This window comes from Cavia porcellus, unplaced genomic scaffold (genome assembly GCF_034190915.1).
Source record: "Cavia porcellus strain 051 isolate PalLab524CR breed Dunkin Hartley unplaced genomic scaffold, mCavPor4.1 scaffold_22, whole genome shotgun sequence".
NCBI classification, from domain to species: Eukaryota; Metazoa; Chordata; class Mammalia; order Rodentia; family Caviidae; genus Cavia; species Cavia porcellus.
In genome coordinates this window covers 61829389-61846917 of record NW_026947505.1, presented here as the reverse complement: position 1 = coordinate 61846917, position 17529 = coordinate 61829389, and the positions used below count along the sequence as shown (strand labels likewise).

The following is a 17529-nucleotide window of genomic DNA, read 5'->3' as shown; positions in this document are numbered from 1 at the left end:
GAGGTCTGCTTGTTGCAGACCGTTTCTCAACCTACGGCAGTGATTTGGCAAAAGGGACCACTTTTGTGGGTGCACCCTAAGGTCTCACCTGCCAAGATTATCGAACATTATCCGGAAACAGTCGCTTCCCTGGCCTTGGAGGCACATGGCAGGGCTATCCAACATTTTGGCTCTGCACCCCATGCTATTCGGGTACCTTATACCGCTTCTCAAATAAAAATCCTGACTGCTTGTATAGATACTTGGGCCATCCTGAGATGTGTTTTTCTTGGGGAGATAGACAACCAGTTCCCCAAGGACCCTATACTACAGTTTGTTACTCAACATCCGGTGATATTTCCAAAAATCACCGCGTCCACACCTCTTACTCCTGCAACGACAGTCTATACGGACGGGTCAAAAACCGGGATAGGGGCCTATGTGGTCTCAGGTATGCCCCCGATCAGCATACAATTTGAACCAGATCAACCACAAGTGGTAGAGTTACAGATTGTACGAACCGTCCTTGAGAAGTTCCCAGGAGCCCTTAATATTATCTCTGATTCAAAATATGTGATCAATGCCGTACAGGTCCTTGAGACTGCAGGCCCGATTAAGCCAACCTCCAAAGTGACTAATTTGTTTTTGTCCATCCAGACTCTGCTTAAAAATAGGCACAACAAAATATACATCACTCACATAAGGGCACATACACGCCTACCAGGGCCCATGGTACAGGGCAATGCGGCTGCTGACGTGGCCACTCGCCCGTTGTGGATACTCAATATGTTATCTTCAATAGAACAAGCCCGTCTGTTTCATGACAGATTTCATGTCAACGCCAGGACCTTAGCCAACCAGTACCACATTTCCAGGGCTGACGCGCGGGACATCGTACGGTTATGCGGCTCTTGCGCCACATACACACCCGCCGTATCAACGGGAGTTAACCCCAGGGGATTGATTCCTGGCGACACTTGGCAAATGGATGTCACACATATGACGGAATTCGGATCTCTTAAGTATGTTCATGTCTCTACGGACACCTGCTCTCATATTATATTCGCGACTGCTGAAACAGGCGAAAAGGCGTCTCATGTGATTAATCATTGCCTGACAGCTTGGGCCGCATGGGACAAACCAAAAATATTAAAAACTGATAACGGACCAGCTTATACAAGCAAAGCCTTTAATGAGTTCTGTGAAAAAATGGGGGTACAGTTGAAACATGGCATCCCATACAATCCCCAAGGTCAAGGAATTATTGAAAGGGCTCATAGGAGCCTTAAAGAAATTCTACAAAAACAAAAAGGGGGAATAAGTCAGGGCCTGCCCCCAAAGGCACGGCTCTCCATGGCATTGTTCACATACAATTTTTTGAACCTGAACAACAACAATCATTCCCCGGCTATGGAACATTGTAATCCATCTCCTGGCAATAGGGGATGGGTGAAATGGAAAGATGTCCTGACGGGACAATGGATGGGCCCGGATCCAGTAGTTAGCTGGAACCGAGGTGCGGTTTGTGTTTTCCCACAGGAACCAGGACGAGAACCATTGTGGGTCCCAGAGCGGCTGACGCGCGTGGCGAATCCAACGAAACACAATGCAGGAGACACTCCAAAACTCAACGGCAGCGGACAGCCTGATCAAGATCGGTCCGACCAAGATATTGCTGCTTGACCGAGGAATACCGTATGACTTATGGGACACAATAATGATTATGCTCTCGATGGTAATTGGCTCTCTTTTAGGGTACGGTGCAGCCAGAGTGGCTAGGCCACGCCGCCTTCCGGCAGCCCCCTTCCTTCTGGCTTTGATGCTCACCACTACTACTGAAATAGGAGCAGACTTGGTGTGGGCAGCAATACATCACCCGCCAGCGCTAGCCGCTATTTCCACTACAGCCCCCTCTCTCCCAAAGTTGTATGCGAAAAACTGCTCCGCCAGATTGCCTTGCATACCAGATATACCACTGACCATCAGACCCATACGTTTTGACCTTCCCATCACTAATGATGTGGTCATTTTTTCCACTAATAGTAACCCCTCGTGTCATCGGGGATCCTGTGTTAGCTTCCTGCCCCTCCTTGTAAAGTGGTATAATACCTCCCTGACAGTGAGGTTGTCTGTCCCATCCCTGCATTCGCCTGGATGTTTTAAAGCCGGCCTACTTAGCGGCAGAGTCATCACTTTTAACTCAACCTGCAAACCCCGAGCAGCCATGCACACCCGTCCCGATTTCCCCACATGCCCATACCGTGTGTCCCCAAGCCGAAAAAGACAGATGGTGGACCTGTCACAACTTTCATGGCAGCCCTGTACTGTCGACGGCGTGGGAGTGACTCATCTAAACATGTCTTGGTGGTCCCGGTTTTCTCCTCCATCCGGTAGTAACAACATATTCGCGCTGACCTGGTGGGAGTCCTACCTGAGAGTGAACAACAGGTTGGCAATAAGTTTCCCCTTCCCCCTTAATGAAAATTGGTTGTGCCTTTCCACCGGAGCCTGCATGGACTTAAGACCCATGCTCGCTATTAACGCTTCTGCCTCTAATGGAACCACCAATGTCACCCTTAATTCTGAGGCTGCATGCGTAAAACCGCCCTACTTGTGGGTATTCTCTGTTGACATCACCTTCAGATGCAGTAACCAACCATGCTTTACAGGGAACTGCTGGAATGGGTCTTTCCCGTATGCTATGTTGGCTCTTCGACCCCCACTGATGTGGGTTCCCTTTAACGAATCTGTTTGGGTTCATCCCGTCTATCAGCAGGACCAACTACCCGTGCTCAGACGTAAGAGAGATTTTGGGATCACAGCGGCCCTGACAGCACTGTTCGTGACTCTGACTGCGACGGCTGTGACGGCTGCCGTTGCTCTGACCCAGTCTACGCTGACGGCTCAGGCCTTTGCCAATCTTACAGACACCACCTCCCTGGCGCTGAGGGAGCAACAAGAAGTTAACCTCCTCCAGCACAACGCCATAATGGCGTTACAGCAACAGATCGACCTAATCGCTCAGGAAGTCCAGGGACTCTGGGAGGTGGCTAACAATTTGTGTGACGCCAGATGGGCATTCACCCAGTTGTGCGTTACCCCCATCCAGGTCAACCGTTCGGCTTACAGGCAATTTCAGGATTATGTTCTTACCACCTATAATTCTTCCTTTTGGAATGCTAGCGTGCGCCTGGATATGACTATCCGACAGCTAGATCAGATAGAGGTGCCTATACTTACAGCCTCCTTTTTTGATGATGTCCTAAGCCAGATAGGCTCCTTCTTCAAACCTTCGTCACTTCTTGCGTATGGGATCATTCTTGCCCTCATGGTTGTCACTCTCGTGACTCTTAGGTGCCTGCGGTCGATAAGGGCGACCCAGAAGACACATATGACATTGATGATGTTGCTGGCCCAGAGTCAAGGGGATTCCACACCTAGCGTTTTCTGGGCTCAGGCTAGAAAGGCACGGCTCCTTTAACAAGTATGTGGCTGCCCTCGCCATTATTCTTACGGATGTTCTAGTATTATTACGTACGTCTCCTTCCCCGTCGCGGCTGCGAACCTAGACTAGAAGGGCCCCACGCTTAAGACGTGTTCCCATTGATAATTAGAAAATAGTGATTAGCGATTGTAGTGAACGGGGATTATGGTTGGTAATTAGTGATTACGCGGTTCCTCAAATGTCACTCGGCGGACCCCTCCGTGTCTCCCCCAAGATATCAGCTTTAAGAGTTGAGTGGGCAAGCCAACGACGGGTAAGACGGGAGAAATTCTCCTGATCAACCTAAGACAGGCTCCACTCCAAGGGTCCTCTAGGGAGTGAGAGTTATGGCATTGAGATGCGAGACCAAGGGTACTGCAGTGCCATCCGCCTCAAGGGTTGAGGGGAAGGCAGGAATGAATGTCTATATGCATCCAGGTTCGGTTCACAAAAGCCTGGCCCTGCAAAAAAATGAACCACTCACCTTGAGCATGGTCCTGGCGCAAGGATATGCACGAGACAAGGTGATGCACAGCAGGGTATAGACCTCTACATTCTCTCATGCCTCGGCCTACAAAATAGGCCCACTCTCAGACACCACACATGGACCCGCACACCGCACTATCTTAATAAATAAAGAAGGGGGAGATGTTGGGAGCCTGGCCGAGTGATATGAGGCCTGTGGAGAGGAGTGAAGCCTGAGCTAGATTGCCCCTCCCATCGACCGAGTGGTATGAGGCCTGTGGTGAGGAGTGAAGCCTGAGCTAGATTACCCCTCCCATCGAATAAGCCAAGATGGCACCCATTTCCTGCTCCCTAGCTAGTAAACAACACGCCCTGTGAGCTAGTCTGCCCAGCAACAGCTGACGCTGGCCAATCAGCTCGTCTTGCCTACTTTGATGTGATTGGTTACTGTGTCCATATATATGCTGGCACCACCCCTGGGGCGAACACACACACACTAGGAAGAAGGATTGCTGAGGGAAGCACACAAGGAGCCGCAGGGAGCGGACCAGAGGAGGCTTCCCTCAGGCGGGGTCCGAGATCCCGGAGCAGAGCGTACGGAGAGAGAAAATAAACCAAAGGCTATCCGCCGACTACTCGTGTCGTGTGTTTTTTCCTGCCGGCCGGGATCGACACCGACAGAGGACAAAGATATTTTCATCTAGATAAACTGACTCCTGAGCTATAATTTTAATGATGGCTAAATTTTAACAGAATAGGTAGAGAGAACTCTGCAGGGCAACACACTGAACAAAGGAACAAAATTGGAAAAAAAAAACCCAGCATGTATTTATCTGAGGAGAAAAAGTATACCACTACCTAGTCTGGGTGAAGTTTGTTGCGGGTGATGTGTGCTCACGGTGAAGAGAGCAGACAGAACTCCATGCTGAAGGGTATAACGTCTCCTGGGGAGGAAATGCTGAGAGAGGGCCTGCAGGGAGTGGTGCCGTATGCGGGAGGGTCCTCATGGACCCAAGCAAGGCTGCAGGACGAGATGGAGCCGTGACCAGAGGGCGATAACAGATGCTCACCTGGGGATGAAGTGTGCAGCATGCCTAAAAGGACTGACTCAGGAGACACAAAGAGATGTATTTCAGTGGTGACAATTTAGAGTCTAGGTGTGTGGTGGTAAAAGCCTTAACCATGTCTTGAGACATCCAGCAAGTGAAACAAAACTTGCACCAGTGAGAGGTGGGCACACGGGAATGAGGAAGGTATGACCAAGGCTTTCTTCAGGGAGAGGCCGTGCGTGTGTGACTAGCACTGGGGGCAGCTCAGACTGGAGTCAGGCCCGTGAACTGCGTGACCAGCCACCTGTTCTATCTTTCCATACCTCCACTTCCTGAGTACTATGAAAAGAAGAACATGCTTCTTTTTTTTTTTTTTTTTTTTTTTTTTTTTTTTTTTGTCTTTTTCCTTTTTATCGGTATCGGGGATTGAACTCATGACTGCCTGCTTGCAAGGCAGGCGCTTATGCCGCTGAGCTAAGTCTCCAGCCCCAAAACATGCTTCTTTATTAGGTTGTTGTGGAAAATAAAGTTGACACACTTCACATTGAGGGGGATATAGCGAGTGTTTAACCCTGGAAATGCTTACTAGAGGAAGAAAGCCAAGGGAAAGCCACCTAACCTGCCTGCCTGTGAGCGCAGCAGGTTATTTAAGGGCAGGGTGCTCCTACTTTAAGATGAAAAAATTCACAAATAATTGAGAATTTTCAACAATTGTGTCACATTAGAAACACAAAGTAAAGTCCTTAACTTTTATTTTTTTGAGGGAGAATCAAAATAGTTGTGAATCAAAATACTTTTTTCTCATAAAGTAGCAAATAATGGATGCTGGAAACTAGACACGTGATTCTTATGAGAGATAAAAAAAACTTTATAAAACAATCTAATAGTACATTTTAATACCTGCAGCATTTTATTCCTTGTCATTTCAAGGTCTGTCCCTGAATATTTGCCAGCTGCAGACTTGTATTTCTCATCCTTAGAGGCCACCCTTAATCTAGAGGTATCAGGAGCACAGGTGTGGATGTTGGTTAAGCTAACGTAGACTCAAAAGAGTAACTAGATAATTATTTTCTGGAATAATATCTGACCCAGTTATGTGAATAGTCTGAATCTATGTCCGGGGGAATTAGTGTGCGTTAAGAGGTGCAGTCTGAAACTAGAGAGGAGAGTATCAAGAAAAGGGGGAGCGGAATAGGGAGAAGCAGGAAGGAGGTCGGGCCCGGGAAGTATTAAGTCAGCCCACGAGCGCTGCTCCAGTCAGGGCGGAGGATGTAAGATGTCCAGAACTAGACAGACTCAGCAGGAGGTTAAAGTTACGCTGTCTGCACTTTTGAGGGAAACAGAGAAATAATTTTTGCAGTTTAAGTAAGTACAATTATGAGCACATATCTGGTCTGCAACAATGTGATGCAAAATTTGGACTTGATTCCTAATTTGGCAGAAACATTTGAGATGTTCTGGATTAATATAAAACCTGTGTATACCTGTGTAAACCTGTGTATACAAAGTTTGTTTTGAGTCATGGAGGACACTGTAAGGCCGTTATTCCCTAGAGCACCAGAAAACTAGGTGTCTTATGATGCCCTGTGAATGCTGTTTGAGAAATGCATAACTTAGAGGTTTATGGGGACAGACCAAACAGTGGTATCAAAATAGAACATTAGACACTTGAAATTGTAGGTGTTGCTTTATATTCTAACTGCTTCTCACTTGAGCACCTCTCTAGAACATGATTGGAATAGCAAAAGAGATTTATATGTTTGATCAGAGTTACTGACAATCAAGGCAGGAGGACTATTATTTTAACAATTGTGCTTCCACAACTAGGATTTCAGTCAGTAATTGCTGAGTGTCAACCAAGGGTCAGACATTTCTCCAAACACTGGGGTGAATTTGATATGTTTTTATTTTTTAAACTTTTGATCAACACATAATGACCATGCATACTTGTGTGTATAGTATGATATTTCAGTATATGCATGCAGTATAAATGATCAAATCAGAGAAGCACTGGGTTTTTAAAAGATGAATAAACACACAGTCCAGAGATAGACTAGCGGGGAAGGGCAAAGGAGATATTTACTATCTTTTAATAAACTGAATATGTGCCAAGCAGAAGTGAAGCAGTTTACACATATTCCATTTCATAGGCACAACGAGTTTTTGAGGTTCACATTATATACATGTCTGCTAATTCCTCAAATCAAATGTATATGTTATGTATCAAAAACATATACCAAAAAAGAAAGAATATATTGCCTCATTCATTTCTACTTACGTTTTATACTTCCTATAATTTTTCCTATTTGCTCAAATTTATTCTTATGTGCTTCATAGTGTTTTTATGATAAATGAGATTCCATAATTCATGAAACTGAGCATTATTTACATATGTGAAGACTATTGATTACTTTTTAATTGCCCATCTGGATAACTGAATTATTACTATTTTTTACTTAGTTTCATAGTTCTTTCTCGAAGAATCTCATAATGCTAGTATTATTGTGCCATCTGTATATCAACATAGTTTTGCTCATTATCTTCTGTTATATATGTTTAATTTCCTTATTTCACACTCTTAGCGTAATAGCAAATACTGCCGAAGGTATTGGGTCACTTATCTTCTTAATGAGTATTGTGGAACATTTTGTTTCCATACAGTAAGATATTAGTATTAGAACTGAAGTATGTATATTTTAACAGGCTAAGAAATACCTATAAATTCTGATTTCATTGTGTGCTTTAAGAAAAAAGTTCCCCAGTTAAAATTTGGGAAACTGAGGCTCAAAGAGTGGAGCCACTTTATCAAGTGTCATACAACAAATGGGTGGCAGAGCTGAGAACTGAATTCAATTTTTCTGGCTCTAAAGTTCATGTTATTTATTTAGACGGGGCCTCACTATGCAGTTCAGGCTGGCCTTGAGCTCGCTTTTTAACCCAGGCTGGTCTCTAACTTGCAAGGATTCTCCTGCCTCAGATTCCTGAGTGCTGAGATTACGGTGTGCACCACTACACTCGGTTTAGAGATCATATTTTAATTATATTACTTGCAATATAAATCAAGTTTTTCAACTTCTCACGGAATTACCAAAGAAGTTAAAGAAAATGATGAAATTTTGCTAGGAGATATTATTAAAGATTTCACAGAGGAGGTAACTTTGATTTGGACTTCACAGGCTGATTGAAATTTTACAGCCAAGTGAGAGGAGACTGTTAGCAAAGGAAACTGCCTGGTCAGAAGGAGCATGGCCAAAGTGAATGGTGTTCTGGGAAAGCAGAAAAGGTTTGCAAGAGAAAAGGCTCCGAAGCTTGCTTACAGAGCTTAGATATACGAGATTGGGGAGAGGGAAGTTCAATACAGATTTAAAATGAAGCTTTGTTGAGATATATTTTACATATCACATAACTTATTTTTTAAAACCAAGGAAGTTTAACTGTATTGCTTTAAAAATTTATTTTTATAGTATACTTGCAGGGCATAATGATTGTATGTATCCTGGGACTTGAAAATATACCTAACATATCTTTATTATTCTTACTTCTCCTTTCTTTTCTTCTATTCCAGTTCTAGTAATTTTTTCCGACTCGAGTACTATTACCATAAATCAGTTTTAGGATATTTTCATGTCTTCCAATAAGGATACTCCACATGGATTCCTCCCCAACTCCAGAAAACCATCATCTTTTTTCTATAACTTTGCTCTTTCTAGACACTTCACATACATGGACTTGTACACATGTGGCCTTTTAACTAGCTCGCTTCACTTTATGATAGTTCTAAGGTCCATTCATGTTGTAACACTGATCAGTACACCTTGTTTTGGTAACATCCCACTGTATGGCTCTACCTTGTTTATTCTTTCATCAATTCAATACTTTTTCTAGTATTTTATTATTATGAGTAATGCTACTATGAATATTTGTCTAGATCTACAGTTTATTTCTTTTGGGTAGGTATCTAGGGATAGAATTGCTGAGTTTTATGTGGAGTTATGCTAGGCTTTTTGAGAAATTGCCAAACAGTTCTCCAAAGTGACTGCACAATTTTACAATCTTGCCAGCAATATATGAAGGTTCCTGTGTCTCATTCTCAACAACACTCATTACTGCCTGTCTGACTTGTGTAGTCATTTTAGAGGCTATCTCATTGTAAACTGCATTCCCATAATGGCTAATTTTCATTTGCCAAAGACTTGAATTCTAAAAGCTCTATTTGGATAACATATTAACTAAAATGATGATTATAGAAACATATGTAGAATTAATGAGAAGTAATAAGTTGTTGAGTTGCAGATATTAAAAACAAGGAACGAAAAAGACATGCAATCAAAACTCAGAATACAAGGTTAGAGACATGAACTTGGTACTCAAGTATAAAGGAGAGAGAGTAAAACTTAGATGAGGGCAATAACAGAGGTAACATGTAGCAGAAGCTGAGCAATATTGGGGAACTGATGGAGGATGACATTCCAGTGTGGCAGAGATTTAGGAGAAAGAGGAAAGACGGGAGCCGTGATATCGTTGGTTGAAATATTTTGAAGGCAAGAAGAGAGGTCTACAATAGCAAACACTTTGTATCAGTATAGATAATTGAATAAGGAAAACTAATCGACTTTGGTGCAATTCATAGCTGACATCTGATAACAATTTTCACTAAGGGAAGAAATTTTTAATTTTTTTCTGTAATGCCATTTAAAAAAAAAACTTTTTTCTCCATTTTTCTTTCTGTCCATACTCCTGTGTACTCTCTGTTTAAGAACTAGAGTTGAAACTGTTAATAAACAGCCCAATCACTGATGCTAGAGGGGCAGCCTGGAAACAGGCTATCCTATGAGAACGAGCCTTGAGGACTCAGTGTGGACTTTGATAAACACAAAGTTTGACTTTGGTTTTGTGTGCTGGGAATAGCATTTCATTTCACTGTTTGAGTCACTGAATGAATGTCTGTTGAGCTCATTAATGTTCCTCACTCCGAGTACCCTTTATGGACATCCACTCCATAAATTTATTACCATTCATGGGAAAATATTTGACCAAAATACTCTTTGCTCCTCTGTGACACGGGTTATAATTCTATCCAAGTGAGCTGCTCCCTTTCTCAACCACAAATATATCCAACTCATTACAAATACACAAACCTTTGTTATTTTTCTTTTATAGACTCAAACTTTTGAACATGAATCTGTTTATTTTTTCTCTTTTGATTTCCAATTTTAGAAATAACTCTCCAACCTCTATATTTAACAGGATATCTAGGAAATTCAGAATGGTTATAATTCTGGTGAAGGAATTTTCTTGCTCTGTGTGACGCATTTATAGGATTTTCAAAGAAGCCATGTAGATGACTGAGAGAAGGACTCATTTGTGTTTTGAGTTGGATAGCTCAAATGAAGATTCTTAGTGTCTTTCTCGGTAACCTTTGATTATGCTGATGGAGAAAACACATACTAAGTAATTTCTAAGAGGTTTGAAGTCACCTCTGTCCTTGTGACACACTTCCCCAAGTCTGGTACTTTATCTTTCTGTGTAAGAGAATCTCAGCATTTGTAAACATTGCTTTAAAACACATGCATGCCTACACACACACACACACACACACACACACACACACACACACACACACGCACGCACATACACACGCACACACACACAGAGGCTCACTTTCCTGGTTGCTGGTTTTAAGTTTCTGGTCTCAAGCAAGCCTGCTGCCGCAGCCTCCCAACAAGCTGGGGTTTCAAGTGTGCTCCTGCTTTCTTTGATTCTGCCTGATAGCATTAAAGAGTGTTTCTTAGACTTTCTGAAGGGATAATGTTTAAAGATTTAATGATTATAGAGGAAGAGGTTCAGGAAAAAGGGGAACACCTTGACAACTGTAATTTCTAGAAGAATTCTAACTCTGATAGAAGATATTCTATTCTGAGATATGAGATTTATCTTTTAAATACCCATAAGAATTTCATTACTTTTCAAAACAAAAATTTTTAACAGTGCAAATATCTATGAGAGGTGGTCCTTCAAATATTTTTTTGCTTGGACATTTAAAATATGTCTGGAGAAAGACTAAGTGGTGCTTATAATGTAGCTTACACAAAGCTCCATGACAGTTTGTGTTACAGACACAAATTTTGCTTTAGATAGACTAAATAAGAGCTTGAAGCAACCAATAGTTTTAACAATTCTTCCAACACAGGAGAAATTAATAAAAGCCTATTTGAATGAGTTAGAAAAATCTAACTGAAGTGACCTATTTCTGATAGAATGTTGTCAGAATTAAATAATTAGAAATAAAGTAATTTTTAGTTTAGAATGTTATCACCTGAAGAAAGAACATAGCCATAGTCCTCATAGTTTAATAACAGGCATATTTTCTTTTGACTAGAATTCAAGTATGTTATTTCATTACTAACCCTCTGAGATGATATTTAAATGTAGTTAATTTGGATGCTGTAAAAGGATGGGTTGAAAAGATAAAAGCAAGCATGTGCCCTGTGCAATAGGAGAAACATTACACATGTTATTCCATATTTATTCTGCTTTTCATCATTAATGTAAAAATAGATCTCAAAAAGTATACATATATATATTCTATGTGAAATACAAACTTACTTAGGATAAAAATTTTTTTGAAAATAATTTGTAAAATGAGAAAAAAAGCTGTGTTACGGTAGTAATAAACATGTCTACTAATGTACCAGAGGGTAATTTTTGTGTTCTATTAAATATATCCAACTAATACTATAAAGAAGTTTTCTTACTTACCATGTGAACTATTATCAACATGCCAAGTAATTAAAAAGTACTTTTATCTCCTTAAAATAAAAAAAAAGTTATTACTGTACATTGCAGATATTTGGGGGCTAAATTTTCACTTGTGGAATTAAATTTTGAATTGATTTTTGTGATCACCATTTTGCATTTTTCACGACTGGTCATTCTTTATTGCACTGTAAAAGAAAGGTTTCTTTTTCTTAAAGGATGGTTTTAAGTGAAGGTTTCTTTTTTTGATGATTATTTGAGTTTTGAACCTTTTTTGTATCGTGATCATACTTCTCTTAAAAATAGTGCTAATTTTTCTCAGTATAAGTAATATTTTTATGATCTTGTTAAGTTAAAAAAATAAAAAGCCTTGGACATTCTACTCATTGTGATAGAAGCCAAAGCTTTTACTTTTTGCTTTTTTCTTAATCACCAATAGAAGCGTGAGATATTTTGATTTGTGGCCTTGTGGAATCACCTACATCAACACACACAGTTCTAGGCCTGCGTGGTCTTTTGGCTTTGTCCTTTTTCACTTTTGTAGCCGTGAAGCAAACACATTATGCAGTGAGAAACCTCACCCTTGGAAACCTGCCACTGCAGTCCTAGCTCACACACGTTCATTAGCATAATGTTTCTGAAACACTGTCATGATTCTTTCTCCTTTATTTAAAAACTTCCTACGGCCTGTTATATACCTTTTTCTTAAAAGTTAATACTTTCTCTTCCTCTGACCCTTTCTCTTTTAGCAATCTCAGTTTTTTGTCTTTTGACACAGTTTTCCTGCTACTCCCAAGCCATCTGGCTGTTACTAACTCTCAAAGTTTGCTTCTAACTACTTCCCTGCCTGTTCAGATGTCACCTGAGCCATAAGGAGTCCTCTCTTGCCTGATGCAGCCCATTTTGCTTTTGGATATGCTCTTCGCTTTATTATATACGTCAAATAAATTAACTGTGATTTTCATAGTTATCTTTGTATGTATGTCATACAGTGTAACAAGGTTTTTCTCAGTAGTTTTGCACGTGTGCTGTGTCTGCAGCGGTGCTTTCTGTAAGCTCTAGGGAAGGACTCCGCACTGTCACTTCCATATTTCTGCACCAGGACCCACCCTCCTGCCCTCCCTGCAGTTCAAAACTGCAACAGTCTAAGGTCTAATCCTACCATAGCACATGTTTAAATATCTGTTTGGTGACTAAGCTGCTTTCTAAATATAGAACTATTTATATGTGAAATATGCATACTAAGCTATACTTAAAAAGATAATAAAAGGAAGTGAAACTATAAATTTTAATTATAAAGATAAAATGCAAACCTGATTGTATGCATCCTAACCCCTACACACACAGGAAAATGCCTAAATACTACAAATAGGTTAAGAAAACATGTTATATAGATATAGATATAGATATAGATATAGATATAGATATAGATATAGATATAGATATAGATATTATAGATAACTATATATAATTGGTCAACAGAGAAAATGTTACATGCTAACTATACTGATATTGAATGGTTTAGCATTCTACAGATGTAATAAATGATCATTTTCTAGAAAATAGAACAATTGATACTTTTTTTATAATGTGCAATTTCATATAAAGCAGGACAAATTTTGATAGTTTGGCCTGCATTTTACCTTGTGAATTTGAGATATTAAATGATGGCATTGTTGATTTCAATTGTACTTTTCAAATAACCTGTGTACCCTGACCTTTTATTAGTATCTCCCAGTTGTTAAAGTCTCTGGAATTCTTGTATTTAAAAGTAATTCAAAAATTCTTTTGATCATAATTCTGACTGTGACGTTATTTCAATCATTGTAATCAGGCCCAGCTTATAATTATTTTACCCAGCATTATTAAAATGCCGTCGCATTCTGAAAGCAGGCACATAAGTATGTCTAGATGAGCTTCTTCTGACCTCTCTCTACCCTACACAAGGTCTGCTATAAGAGAAGGTGGTAAGAGACACATATGTGGTACAGCGTCTCCAAAGAACTTGTTCACGAAGACTTTCTTCCTTGTGACTTAATATGTATTGACTTAATTGTCGAGTGGGGATCTGGGGTTAGCTGGGAAGCTTCTGGTCATGCAGCAAACTGGTGCCCGGGGGTAAGGCTGAGTGTGGGAAAGGCACATGGCACTCACTGTGCAGGGGAGCGGTGGGGGGGCTCACCTGTGACCCATGTTTCTCTACTGTTCACAGGGTTTGAATTACCAAAAATTATTCCTTTTCATTTTTATTAGATTTCTTAAAAACCTGTATTCATATCTGTTCATTAATCATCTTTACAATTTTAGAAGGCAAAATCCATGAATGGGAGCTAATTATATATTCTATTATGCCTTTAGGTTTCTGAATGAAAGTCATGTTCCAACACTCAGTCTCTTCTTTAATTCATTTTCACAAGTGATGATTTAATGTTTCGTTTGCTTCCAAGTTTTGCTACTGGGGACAATCATTTTCATGGTTAGCTTCACTTGAAGGAAGACTTTGACTTCATGGAACCCATAAGCATTTAAAAAAATCACTGGGAGCTTTTAAGACCAGCTGTGTTGAGATCACTGCTTTGGTGATGCACAGGCAGAAATGCTCCCCTTTATACCTATGAAATATACCTTTATACATATACCTATGTTACTGACAGCAGTAACATTTATAGTTCTCACATCCCGCCAGCTGAACACAGGGACAAACTAACCACGGAAGCAATGCGTGAGACCAAATTGTGGACTTATTTTCCATTTTTAAAGCCAGGATATATGAACAATAACAGAATTATTTTAAAATGATATAATTCTTAAATGTGATAGCATAGTCATCTCTCTTCTAAATTCTTAATGTATCACATAACATATAACCGGCTAGCTAGAAATGCAAACATTGGCCTTATGTGTACCTCTCAATCTGAATTTTTGTTTTACTCCATAGTTTTGAAAAATGCCACTCTTCATAAGTAATATTCACAGCTCGTAGGTACAGGTCACACACTTGTTTAAAAGAGATATGCTCCTGTGTTTCTAACAGCTGAATGCAAGGTGAGGTGACTGTGATTTAGTAGATACTAATTTGTGCTTTTTTATCTCATTATACAGTTCATTCGCAATGCATGTAAAATCGTTTCTGCTATAAACCCTACTTCAACATTTTCTAAGAGGTAAGTCAAGAATACTACTGCAACTGAGTTCCGGATTTAGTGAGAACAAAGGCAAGGCGGATTTCGGCTGGGGAAATTAGATGTCGCTGTCCATCCCAGAGCCACATTTCCGGCAGAAGATCTCCATGTTCTGGGTCAGGAAGCCTTCGCCCACCAAGGAGATGGAGCATTTCCCACAGTTAAAACACTCACTATGCCACTGGCGATCTTGAAAGCAAATAAACTTGGCACCTTTTAGACCTGCAAAGGAATTGGAAAGAGAATAATCTATTCTTTCAATGACTAAATTTGAGCTTTCAGCCAAGCATTCTCTAGGATCTGAGGACACAGCCCCGAGTAAAACTATGCAGAATCGGGTAACCTCCAAAAGAAGGCTGCCCTCCTGGGAATGTTACACACAGGCAGCTTCCTCCCATGCGACCCGAGAAATTCCCTGCTAAATTCTGGTGCCATCTGCACAAGTAAGTAGAATGTTGATACATAAATAAGATAGATTTGGAAACGGATAAGAACTATCTAAGATCGTTAAAGAAATATAGTGTAGTACACAGGGAAGGCAATATATAAAATTTATTGAAGATTTTAAAGTCAGAGGTGTCCAACTATGAATATTTTTCTCTTTCTCTATGTGACCTAGTTTTCCTGGTACAAAACAAAGATAAAACAAAATAAGCACACACTTCCTAGCTTGGTGTACAGTGTTTTCATACTTTCAGGGTTTTTTTTACCTCTTCTCACTTTACTATGTCTAGTTTTACTTAGAGCAATTCTTACAGTTATTTTGCAGTTTGGGGACAAAATTTCTAAAAAATTGAGGTAGGAAAATTTATCCAAACTACCATAGAGCTGTTATAATGTGAGAATCTTACGGTCTTTCGCAGAGACAGCTGCAACTTAGGGTTGCAATGAAGATCTATAAGCCCGATCACTCTAGCCGGTGTGGCCACCCTATCTAGAGATTTTTCTAAGAAGTTTCCCATTCACCTCTAGCACTTTAACTTGGGTTGCACTTGAGTTGAACTTTTTTTTTTGTTTTGTAATAGTAGTAGTAGTAGCATTTGAAATGTTTTACAGGAGAAAAGGTCTAGAAGTTAGGAGGAACTTGGGTTACCTGGGGTTGGGTCTATTTATTTGACAAGGCACTGTCCCAGTGATTCCAGTGCTATAGGATTCCTATTATTTATTTATCAATTGGTATGGGCTAATTCATGTGTAATTTCCAAATATTCCATTTGGGATGGTGAAGCAAAAAGAGTGACTAAGCATTTTATTTCAGATAAACTCTCCTTGACTATGAAGAACTTTTGTTTTCATCCTTAAAAATATATTTGATTGTGTAGAGCTCAGTAGTTCATAGAGGAATTTACACCAGATTTTTATTTTCTTTCTTTAATTAATTTGCTGGTTTGCTTATCTATGATGTTATCACATTTTTTCCAATAATAGTAAATTAGTAGCACACTAATTAATTACTTTACAATTATTTTAAGCATTATTAAGCTGACTGAAAGAGTAATGTTCTATAATCCATATATCATTTCTACTCACATAATTAATACATATCACTATGATGCTTATAAGTTTTTCTTGATTTTTATTAGTACATTTTCTATTAAGAGACAAATGTAAAACATTCTAGAATGATATTAAGAAAAGAAATCAAAATGTCTGGCAACAGGACTTTACAAAAGACCTGCCTAACATGTGAGATATTTGTCAACTGTTTCAAATTTGGACCTGTTTACTCCTTTGGTCATGAGGGTCATTTGCAGTAAGAAAATCACCCAGGAACACGGTTTCTGCCACTTGTTTATCTGGCTTCCTGTGTTCCTACCAAACCAAGAGAACAAAAGGTGCCATGTTTTCAACCCATAAATGGGTACCAGTCTGTATTCTAACCTCTGTATGTGTCTCTACCTCTTGCAGTCTTCTTGGGGTAGATATTAGCATCATCTTCCTCTTATAGACTAAAATTGAGTTGAAGTTCAACTACTTGTCCAAGTTCATCTAATTAGAAGTGGTAGATCTGATTCAAATCTAGGGCGTCTGACTCCAGATTATGCTATTAATCTCATTTTAAATTTGGCTTTATCTTTTGTAATGAACATAACCAGGAACATTTGCATCTCTCTTGGGATAAAATACAGCATTTGAAACTCATTTTCATCTAAATAAACAGACACTCAAGACTGCTAGTATGTATCCCTTTCAGCTCTTCATTATGTGAGAATGCCAAACACAGCCTCGAGGGAGGAGCTGTTCACACGTGGTCACAGGGCAGTCATGGACAGAGGCAAGACCGAGGTCTGTTATTCTTTAGTCTGGACCTTTTTCATTTCAAATGGTTTGCTGATTGCAGATAATTTGAAATGGTATACAACCTTAAAATAGAAGACAAAGTTGTAGTTTTATCAGGAGTTTGTTCAAATGAACAAGTTCATTGTAATGAGATTAAAAGATTTATCTGGTAATACATAGATAGGTTTTGTCATTTTAAAATTGTGTTCTGAAGCCATTCAAATGTAGCTTTTGAAGAAATTAATTTTAATTAAGTAAAAGTTGTATGTTTTTATGACCCATAACATCATGTTTTGATATATGAATATATTGTGGATATTTAAATCAAATACTT

The 17529-nt window shown here is 39.8% G+C and overlaps 1 protein-coding gene across 3 annotated transcripts in view; it reads right to left on the bottom strand.

The window, feature by feature from the left end:
- Positions 1-12261: 12261 nt before the first annotated feature.
- Fhl5 (four and a half LIM domains 5) overlaps positions 12262-17529 on the bottom strand; it is a 55366-nt gene continuing 50098 nt past the window's right edge. For all 3 annotated transcript variants that reach the window (XM_063233266.1, XM_063233265.1, XM_003467457.5), the window contains exon 6: positions 12262-15137. In XM_063233266.1, the coding sequence (XP_063089336.1) occupies positions 14974-15137 (164 nt within the window). In that variant the 3' untranslated portion in view covers positions 12262-14973. The remainder of the gene's footprint in view (positions 15138-17529) is intronic.